Below are 11,028 nucleotides of genomic sequence, written 5' to 3'. Positions count from 1 at the left end.
ATTTAGTTAATTTGGCAAGGGCCTGGCAAACATGATTCCATTTTGATTCTGACAATTCTTCCATCCCCCCATAAGCCAGTAGGAGCTGTTGTGGCCCAGGAAGAGGAGAGGGATGCCTGAGTCTCTGGCAGCTGAACAGAAGACAGACCCAGTGCTTTACATTTTTGATCCCTTAAATTTTAAACAAGCCCAAGCAGGCAGCATGAGTATTGCCTCTAGCTGGATGAGAAAACCAAGGCTTAGGGCTGTGGGACAGGGGGTGCTAGACCCAGACTGCCCGAGTCCAGAGCCTGGACTTTGAACTTGTTCGCTGTGTACTGATTTGTGGTATAGTGCACTCTCACACAAAGAGTGAATGCAAGGGAGCACACAACAAACACAGTTTAGAGATGAGTTGCTTTATTTGGGAGACCTCACCTACTGGTGTAGCTGCTGCTGTTAACCCGAAAGTGGACATAGAGGGGAACAGGGGATGGAGCTGGGAGATTTAGGTTGGGGGAGGGACAAAAGTAGTGGGAGTGGGGGACTCACTGGGTGGCAAGGGATCCCAGATATTGGGCCTCTCAACAACTGGGGGCCTTCCCATGGCACATCAAATTGGGATAGAACTGGTACTTTTTATTGTAGCTTTTCAGGTTTTGTGCAAAACAGGAGGCAGCAGCTTTATCACATTCACACAGCTGTTTCTGACAGGATCCCTGGTTTGCTGAAATTAGAAGAAAGCAATCACCAGATGGGATGTGTTTATTATTCCATGGGTTCTTGTGAGGAAGAAACTCTTCATCAAGTACCCGCACCAGATAGTGCTGATCAATGGGAGGCAGAATTCCTGCCTTCAGGGCAACGGAGACAGAGCACCAAATGCCTGAACTCTGCCTCACACTCCATGGGAATACCTCTCTCAAAGTCCTCAGGGTACCAAGGAGCCCTGTGTGACATCCTCAAGGTGGTCTCCACTGGTTAACTGGCCATTAGTGTACCAAACAACCCAGAGTGAGTCCTCTGTACTGCATGTCTACTTCTGTCATTCTCTTGCTAAATAGCTACTACTACTACTACTACTACTACTACTACTACTACTACTACTGCTACTACTACGTTAGGACAAAATCTACAGACACCCTGTCCTGGAAGGCCTTGATCCAGCCCCTTCCTTGTCTCAGCATTCTGCCTGTCCTCACACTTCCCCTGGTGGGATAGTATGGTCTGCGGTCCCCTCAGGTCCTCCTCTGGGAATGCCCCAAGCCTTCTGTTCCCTGCCTCTCTGCACACTCTCTGGGACTCAGCACAGATGTCACCACTCTGAGGCTCTTCCTTGAGCCTGAGGTGTATTAAGGGTCTGTCTTTTGCTTCCTTCCTTTTGTAGCCTTCCCCACCCGGTCCTCTCAGTTTCCTCACCTCCCACTCAACCTTGAGCTTCTTGAGACAGAGATAGTGTTTCTTTGTGGCTCTATCTCTGGTGCCCAGTGTGGTGCCTGGCACAGTGGGCACTCAGTATATGCAGAAAGGAAACATGATGGTGTCACAGGGTTATTTCTTACCTTTGCAGGTGATTGAGCTCCCTTTTATGGTAAAATCATACTTCAGAAGTTTTGTCCCGCACTTACGATTCACCAGACGTTTGTAGCAACAATCATGCTTGAGACAGCACCTGGAAGGAGGACCTCCTGTTGGGGCTGTCTTCTCACAGCGTTAGGGGTCTTGATATCCCATCATCCATTCTCCTCTTACATTGGACAGAGACCCAGTGACTTTGGGGTGGTCTAGAGCACAACATGGTGGCTGCTTTTCCAGGTAGGACTTCCTGGGATCTTGGAGCCCCTGGGAAACAGTTCTATCCTTGCAACTCTGAGCCCTGTCAGCACCAGAAATGAGGAGAGGGCAGGGAAGACTGGGGTATTCTTACCGATCTGTTGCATCCTTGGGGGTTCCTTTGCCATCCACGCCACAGTGACAGCCGTAGGCACCATAACTTGCAAGTGCATTCTTTCCTGTCTTGCTCTTGATCATCTCTGCGAATTGTGTCAAACTGCCATAGATTTGAGGCAAGCCTGGAAGGGAAAGGCCTAGTGATGGGGTGTGGAGCACTCCTCTCTGTTCCTTCCCACAAATGTCTTTTCTGCTCCTCCCATTGATAGAAGACTGTTCCAGTGAGAAGGAAAAGTGGGGGTCAGGATGCTTCTCTCCCTGTGCTCCCCTGTGTTCAGAGATAAGGGCCAGCTCTTACCAGAGACCACAATCAACGCCAGCAGCAGAAGGGGCTTCATGCTGAGAGCTCTGTGAAGGACAAGTACACACTCACTGGCCTGAATTTCTCTCCCACTTGGTCTCATCTTCTGTACTGATGCTTACTCTATTGGCCAACTCTAAACCCTGGAGCATAGACGTGTGCCCTTCTCTGCAGGTCACAATCAGGGTGAACACCTCTGTCACACATGAGGGTACACAGAGTGACTTCAACAATGCTTGCACATACACCACCTCCTCACCCTTCCTAGTTCTGTAGAATGGTGTTGCAGACATGCAGGCCTCAGACCTTTGGAGACCTCACATGATACAGCAATGAGAGCTCCCTTGCTCCTCATCAGACTGAGAATCTTAGGAGGTTGGAAGGAGGTTCATTCCAAAGTGCTGTTCAGAGGTCAGAGGTTTTGCCCTTCTATTAGGCATTTCTTGCACGTTCCCATACTGAATTCAGATCCCCAATATTTTTCTCTTGAACTAAAGCAACAACCTGTCTTTGCAAGCCCGTCCAACCTCATGCCATGTGCAAATGCGTACTCTCCCACTCACCCCCCACAAGCATACTTGCACATGGATGCTGTGTATACTCCCCACTCCTTCACACAGCCTTATGTTCAGCACTCTTACAAACCCACACAGCAACACTTGCACACTCATCATCTTTTGTACATGCCAATTGTGCTCAGCCATGCTGGTGCATACATGGGGACACACACACACACACACACACACGCAAACACATAACACAGTTGCTCCCAGAGACAGCAAATGAGCAGGAATTCTAGTGCTCTTGACTGGGCATTAAATGGTATTTACCTCTCTGAGGATGCTGGAATTGATGCTGCCAAGTGACTGTCTTATTTTACCTGAACTCCAGCTGCTCTTAAATAGCTGCTTCCTCTGGGAGGTTGGCGTTAATGGTCATGTGGTGAGGCATAGGTGTGGTCGTTTGTTGTACTCAAAGATTGGCCCACTCATTCTCTTGGGTACTCACCTTTCTTCCCAGATCAGCTGGCGTGACAGAGATGAGCCTTGGAAAATATTTTTTATTTATTTATTTTTTATTAGTTACATGTTTGTGAAGCCCTGGTAAATCTTTCATGTGATGGGCTGCTGCCAGAATACATTTTAGGTCATTTGGGAGACTTTCCCACAGCTTAGCTCCTGTCCAGGTAAATTCTCATAACCAGATTTGCATGCTACCACCAATCAGTCACCTCCCTGAAACCACTTCCACAGTGGACAAGGGCTGTGGGCTCTGACAGACTGGGGACTCATCTGCACAGCAAATGGGCCATTTACTAAGCAAGGGTAGCTCCTTTCTTCTGCTAAATGTAGCATTTGGGGATAGGGAAGAGCAGTTAGTGCTACTCATTCACTGGATCCATCAGTCGTTCATTCACAGGAAGCACATACTAAGCTTCTACAAAGCTCCTGTGCAAACTACTGGGAGGTGATGAGGACTGTGCCCTACTCCTGCCCTTGGGACCCCCACAGCCCATCAAGGAAAGGTTAGATGGGCAGATTCCATTTCTTGCAACTAGGGCAAGTCCTTCCATCTGTTCTTTTTACTCTTCATTTTCTTCCTCCTCTGTCATTCCTTTCAATTTTCTAATTCTAAGGGAAGGATTAGAATCCTAAGGAATGTCCTTGCCATTCTTGCCAAACCTCTGCTTCCTCCTTAGCCCCGGGCTTTAGCTGTTGGAATATGGGTCAGGTAATGCTTTTTTTCTTCCAGCTTCAGGGATGCAGTATCTTACATTCAGTTCATAAAATACATATCTTCTTTCTTGCTCACCAACCTGTGGTGAGAGTGGACTAAAGTAAACATCATGATGCTTGTGAACACTTCGTCTGTGCCTTAGTCTCTAGTCCCTCACAGATGTGCAGCCCTGAGTTTGCTCCATACATGGGCATCAATGTGAATGGTCACTCCAAGCTGGCACTAGAGAAAACCAGGTGTGACTCCTGGCCTTAGTGTACTCCCATGGTGGATTTTGAAGGTGGGGGCAGTCTGTGCGCTGAGCCATGCGTTGAGGTCAGCTGTCCTGAAATATACTGCCACTGTTAGTGTAGAAAATAAAGTTCTGTTATATTAAGTCCCTGATAGTTGAGATTGGTAATTATCTCAATAGTATCTAGTTTATCCTAAAAGCCACTAGGGTGGATTTCCTCTTGAAATTGTAGTACGCTTTATATGTTAGACCCCTGTTATTGGTTGAATTGTTTCTGCTCCTCTTCCTACTTTCTATGTTTAAGTCTCAGAATGTGACTTTGATGGAAATAAGGCCATTGCAGGTGTAATTACATTACAATGAATTCATTAGGTTGGACCTTAGATCTACATGACTGGTATCTTTACAACAAAGAAACCCTTGGCTTTGGAGAATACCGAGAGAGAATAGGCACATAGGGAGAATACCATGTGAAGACAAAGACAGAGATCAGAGAGAGGCTTGCACAAGCTAATGTGCCCAAGATTGTCAGAAACTACCAGCAGGTAGGAGAGAGGCATGGAGCAGATTCTCCAGCTCAGCCCTCGAAAAAACCCAACCAACTTTGATCTCTGATTCCAGAACTGTGGAACAATAAACTTATTTTCTAAGCCACACAGTTGAGGGACCTTTGTTGTCAGTTCAAAGCCATAGCAAACAATAGTTTCCAAAGATTTCTGGGAGCCCCTGCACCCCTCTTCTCAATCCAGGATCCACTCCTGCTGCAGCTTATTTTAATCCTGTATCAGGTTCAGAAGTCTCATGCCCTGCAGTAGATCATGACCTTTTGTTCAACACTTCAGCTTGTGGAGAACTAGTTACTACAATAGGCAGAAAACCTCCCCCTCCACATATCCCTGTGGACCCAGTATCAGGTCCAGGCTTTAGGTGAAGAAACATTCCAATGTGCAAAGACTCTGGTGATATCAGACAGTGCCTCTATTATTTAGAACAGTGAAGTTCAAAATAAAATTTAGGTGGAAGTATAAAGAGTTTCCTCTATCTAAAATACACAACCCCTTCTCCATTTACCTCCTGCAGCAGTGTGGCACATCTGCTATGATCAATGAATCAACATTGACACATCACAATTAAAGAAAGTCCTTAGTTTACTTAAGGGCTCACTCTAATTGTTATATGGCTTAGGAAAACTGTTTAATGACATAGATCCATTCCTATAATACAATACAGAGTAATTCATTGCTTTAAAAACCCATTTCATCCTTCCCTTTTGCCAATTGTTGGCTACTAGAGATCTTTTTACTGCCTCTATAATTTTGCCTTTTCCAGATGTCATGTAGTTGGAATATTTTGGGTTTTTTTTCTTTTTTTTGGTGCTGGGGATCAAACTCAGGTCCTTGTGCTTGCAAGGCAGGTGGCAGAACCACTGAGCTAAATCCCCAGCCCTGTAGTTGGAATCTTTTTTGTTGTTGTTGTTAAATTCTTTTATTGGTACATTTTAGATATACAACACAATTACATTTCTCACTGGGAACTTGTACCTTTACATGATGCATCTTGGTTCTTATTTTTTCCCCATTCCTAGCCCTCCTTTCACCCCCTCCACCCTTCCCTATTTACAAAGACTTTATTTCCATTTTTTCCATTTCTCATCATTTTTCCTTTCCCTTCTTTCCTTTCCCCTGCCCCTCCCACTACCCCTACCCTTTTGGACCTTTGCTTCCTATTTTACATGATCGATTATTCATTCTAATCATTGGTACATTTTAGGTATACAATATAATGACATTCATCATTGGAAATTTGCATCTTTACATATTCTCTCTTGGTTCTTATTTTTCACCCTTGCCCAGCCCTCCCTTCAAAGCCTCCAGTCCTCCCTATTTACAAAGATTTTGTTCCTATTTTTCCATTTTCTCATATTAATCCCATTCCCTTCTATCCTTTCCCCTAGCCCTCCCACTTCCTTCCCCTTTGCCCCTTTTCTTCCTTCTCTTTGGTGTATAGATGCCATCTTCCCCATGTCCTCACATGGCCTTCCTTCTGTGTGTCTGTGTTCTAACCTCCTTTCCTCACATGGACACTAATCATACTCGATGCACTGAATCTATATAGCAGTTTTGGAAGTATGGCCATTTTCACTCTATTAATCCTTCCTACCCAGGAGCAAGGGATCTCTGTCCATTTTCTGATATCATCTTCAATCTCTCTTTTCAGAGTGCTATAGTTTTCAAAGAAGAGGTCTTTGATTTCTTTCGTTAGGTTGATTCCTAGGTATTTCAGTTTTTTGGATGCTATTGTGAAAGGAATTATTTGCCCTATTTCTCTCTCAGTGAGTCTGTCATTGGTGTAGAGGAAAGCTATTGATTTTTGTGTGTTGACCTTGTAACCAGCTACTTGACTGAATTTGGTTATTAAGTCTAGAAGACTTTTGGTGGAGTTCTTGGAGTCTTCTACATACAGTATCATGTCATCTGCAAATAATGACAATTTGACTTCTTCATTTCCTATCTTTATTCCTTTTATTTCTTTCTCTTGTCTAATTGCCGTGGCTAATGTTTCCAGAACTATATTGAACAGGAGTGGTGATAGTAGACATCCTTGTCTTGTTCCTGATTTTAGTGTGAAGGATTTCAGTTTTCGACTATTTAGTATGATATTGGCTGTTGGTTTTTCATAGATGGCTTCTATCAGTTTGATGTAGAGACCATCAATTCCAATTTTTTGTAGGGTTTTTATCTTAAATGCATGTTGGATTTTGTCAAATGCTTTTTCTGCATCTATGGAGATAATCATATGGTTTTTGTCCTTGGCTCTATTGATATAGTGTATTACATTGAATAATTTGCATATGTTGAACCATCCCTGCATCCCTGGGATGAATCCCACTTGATCAGGGTGTATGATCTTCTTGATGATCTTCTGCATTCTATTTGCCAATATCTTATTAAGGATTTTTGCATCTATGTTCATTAGTGAGATTGGCCTATAGTTCTCCTTTTCGGTTGGGCCTTTCTCTGCTTTGGGGATCAAGGTGATGCTTGCTTCCGGGAATGAACTTGGGAGTATTGCTTCCCTTTCAATTTCATTGAAGAGTTTAAACAGTAGTGGCAGCAGTTCCTCTCTAAATGTCTTGTAGAATTCAGCAGTGAAGCCATCAGGGCCTGGGCTTTTCTTAGTTGATAAGTTTTTAATTATGTTTTCAATTTCCTTGGTTGATATTGGGGTGTTTAGAATATTTAGGTCTTCTTTGTTCAACTTTGGTAATTCATATGTATCTAGGAATCTGTCCATTTCTTCTGTGTTGTCCATCTTATTGGCATATAGGTTCTGGAAGTAGGTATTGATGATCCTCTGGATTTCTGCTGTGTCTGTTGTAATTTCACCCTTTTCATTCCTAATTGCATGGATTTGGGCCTTTTCTTTCCTTTTTTTGATAAGGTTGGCTAAGGGTTTGTCAATCTTGTTGATTCTTTCGAAGAACCAACTCTTGGCTTCATTGATTTTTTTGTATCGTTCTCTTAGTCTCCATTGCATTGATTTCTCCTCTGATCTTTATAATTTCCTCCCTTGTATGAGCTTTGGGTTTGTCCTGCTCTTCTTTTTCTAGAAGCTTGAGGTTCAGCATCAGGTTGTTTAATTGGGCTCGTTCTGTTTTCCTAATATGCCTATTCACTGCTATGAATTTCCCCCGTAAGACTGTTTTCATTGTGTCCCATAGATTGCGATATGTTTTATTGCCATTGTCATTTAATTAAAGGAACTGTCTGATTTCTTCTTTAATTTTCTCTGTGACCCATTGGCTATTCAGAAGTGTGTTGGTCAATTTCCACATGTTTATGAAATTTTTCCAGTTTCTTTTGCTATGGATCTCCAGAGAATCAGCCCTTGCCAATGCCTTGATCTCAGCCCAAACTTCTAGCTTCCAACTCTCTGAGACAATAATAGATTTCTGTTATTCAAGTTCCAAATCTGTGCTACTTTGTATGGCAACATGTAGTGAGTTCTTCTACTTTTATGTTGTTTTAACATCCTTTTTTAAATGTAAGTAAGACTGTTTTTCAAACAGAAGCAGTGTGTATCATAGTTTCCAACTCTATACATCCTCCCAGTTTTTCAAATGGTCAATCTGGATGTCTGCTTTATATCTACCACCTCTCCCATTTCTCTACAGAACAGCTTGATGCAATCTATGTGACTCACCCCTCCCATCCTCCACCCGCTTTAGGCACTGCGCAGATATGTAGTAGTGGCCCCCTCTGGGTCACAGGATGACCTCATGAAATTTGTGCCCGCCTGTTTTTTTTGGTGGGGAAGGGTTGGAGATAAGGTCTCACTATGTAGTTAAGGCTGGCCTTGAACTCACTATGTAGTCCAGGCTGGCCTCAAACTTATGAGAATCGTCTTGCCTCAGGCTCCCCAGTGCTGGGATTACAGGCATGTACCATCATGCCTGGCGTGTGCCTACCTAATTTAAGCTCAACCATTACAACTGTAGGGAACACCCTGGACGCCAGAAAAGACTTTGGTGATGGGTCCCCCACTCTTTCTCCCTTATTTTCCACTCATCTTTTGAGCAAAGCAACCATGTCCTGGTGGCTCCTTGTTTCCCGTTGGCCCTATGAGTCATGCTGCTCTTCTCTTTCTGGGAAGTCACAGTAATAAACAGGCTTCTGTTATTTGATGTGGGCTGTTGTGCTGCCTTTTCTGTGTTTCCTTGGCTGATGCAACTGAACCTCACCTATTTCCTGGTTGGATTTGTACTTCATAGTCACTCTCAAGAAAGACCAAAATTAATTTGGGAAGAATTGGTATTTACAAAACATAGCCCTAGAAAACTATGTCCCAAGAGGGACAGGATTGAAAGGAATGTGAAGGAAACATTCTTGGAGATGGAATTGTTCTATATCATGATGGGATGTGAGTTACCTGGGTGTATTCATTACTCAAAATCATTCAGCTAGGATTTGTAAATATCACTATGTGTGTATTTTACTCCTAAGAAGGCCAACTTTTTCTGGAAACATTGATTTTCCTGTATTAATTAACAGTTCTGAGAAGCCCTTGTTTTGAACTGAACTTCTGCTTGAGGCCCAACAGAGCAGACAAACCAAATTGTAGTCATTCAGACTTGAGTGGACTGAACTTCGAAATGGGCCACTTTCCAGAAAGCAGGAGATCACAGCAATCAATCCCAAGTGGCCCCATCTTTCCCACATTAAGTGGCACAATATAGGAGTCCCTTCTGCTTTATTCATATAAGAAAAGTGGCTTTGAGATGACCAATCCTCTTTTCATTCATTGTTTCTGCCTATAAAGCCTACCTTCTCTGCTCAGCCCAGCAGAAAGCCTTTCTGTTTCAGAAATGAGATGCACCAGATGCACGCTTAGTTAATAAGAGCCAACTGCATCCTTAAACTCGATTTGTTAAAAATTTTGTTTGTTGATGGTTCTGGGGATCATGGAAGGACTGGAGGAAGACTGCTGATGACCCCAAGGTCACAGAGGAATGCAGGCAAGTTGTCTGGTGACTGTGTTGGAACCTCTGTCTTTGTCACTGGACAGGGAGGTTGTGATAAGTTCTTCTCAGATTGGAAGCTGTATTCTCTTTATACTTGAACTCCTGATCTCTTTGACTTTTGCATAAAAAGCTCTTTTTGTTTTGTGGCAGGGCATATGACCTCGGATGTTTCTGGTGGCTAAAGAGTCACTGATGATGGCTACTTTCCACCTTTGGAATACCCAGAAATTTAGGTTTTATTCTCTAGTTTTTTTTCTTGTATGTTAACAAAAGGAAAATTATTGGAATACTGATCAAAGGAATCTCAAGCTAATCTACAACTTGACTCTGGACATGGGGTATGTCTGTTAGAGGTGTTTAAGGCCCATCCACCTAAAGACAATAACTTTCTTAGGATAGCTTGGTCATGGAATGGCTTTTTGACACTTGGTTGTCCACCAACCTCAAAAAAAAGAGTCAGTAATTTCAACCCATTTGAGCTACCTCCATGTTTCTGAAAGACAGTTTACATAACTCTTCCCATCATGATCCATATGCTAGAGGTCTTATCTACAGCAAAGCCAGAAGTCTACTGCTAACTGAGACCTCAAAATTTTTATTTCTTTTTGAGACAGGGTCTCACTATGTAGTTCAGGCTGGTCTTGAACTCACTATGTAGTTCAGCTGTCAATTTCACATTTCAGGATATATATTAAATTTTTTATTTCAATCTCATCCTGACTGACCAGCAGGGTCACTGTACTCTGTTTACTTATGAACTTTTTAATTGTTAACACCAACCAATCTGTAAGACTTGACTTGGTTGGTGAAATGATTAATGAATATGCTCTTTAATTCCAAGCTACAGTTTGGCAAGGTACAAAAAGCCACAACAAAACAGGCAGCCAGTGCACGTGCTGTCTCTGCCTGATGAAAGCCCTGCTATCACAGAACACAGGCTGGGATGTTCCCAACATAGAGATAACAACTACAAGGTACAGTGTCTTCTCAGTGCCGAGTCACCTGAAAATATCTGTACATCTGCCTTGATCGCTGCCTGAGCCCCAACCACAAATATTTACTCTGACCCCATAGGTGATAAACATGTGCCGGACCTCTCTTCCAATGCCCTATAAAGCTTCCTGCCTTTTCTTTGTTCTGTGCTGGTGGCCTCCTGCTTGCTGTTAGTCCACCTCTGCCCAGATGAATAAAGTCTGTACCTCTTTGCTTTCAAGAGCCTGCTCGGGGGCTCTCATCTCTCTGTGCCATTTGTTACACAATCCACAAACAGCGATTATTTCTTAAGGACTGACTTCTTTTGCCACAATT

General features: G+C 43.3%; 1 protein-coding gene across 1 annotated transcript; it reads right to left on the bottom strand.

Annotated features, from left to right (window-relative positions):
* Positions 1 to 382: 382 nt before the first annotated feature.
* Positions 383 to 3,101, bottom strand: LOC101710939 (phospholipase A2, membrane associated). The gene is made up of 5 exons (XM_004850455.3): positions 3,061 to 3,101; positions 2,228 to 2,277; positions 1,907 to 2,051; positions 1,542 to 1,651; positions 383 to 706 (listed from the first exon to the last, which is right to left on the bottom strand). Exons 2-5 carry the CDS (start codon positions 2,265 to 2,267, stop codon positions 564 to 566), a joined length of 438 nt encoding a protein of 145 aa, XP_004850512.1. The 5' UTR covers positions 2,268 to 2,277; positions 3,061 to 3,101; the 3' UTR covers positions 383 to 563.
* Between the last annotated feature and the right edge of the window lie 7,927 nt (positions 3,102 to 11,028).

Source organism: Heterocephalus glaber, unplaced genomic scaffold (assembly GCF_053883595.1).
Source record: "Heterocephalus glaber isolate CG9 unplaced genomic scaffold, H.glaber_assembly_v1.0 deba00001452, whole genome shotgun sequence".
NCBI classification, from domain to species: domain Eukaryota; kingdom Metazoa; phylum Chordata; class Mammalia; order Rodentia; family Bathyergidae; genus Heterocephalus; species Heterocephalus glaber.
Note: the sequence above shows the minus strand (reverse complement) of the source record. Positions and strands in the feature narration are given on the sequence as shown.

What these genes read in the sequence shown, in the direction of transcription:
- LOC101710939 (XM_004850455.3), bottom strand. Translation starts at nt 2,267, where the DNA reads ATGAAGCCCCTTCTGCTGCTGGCGTTGATTGTGGTCTCTG. An exon ending in GGCGTTGATTGTGGTCTCTG is followed by an intron (nt 2,052 to 2,227) that starts GTAAGAGCTGGC and finishes TTTCCCTTCCAG; the next exon opens with GCTTGCCTCAAATCTATGGC. An exon ending in GAGCTCAATCACCTGCAAAG is followed by an intron (nt 707 to 1,541) that starts GTAAGAAATAAC and finishes TTCTAATTTCAG; the next exon opens with CAAACCAGGGATCCTGTCAG.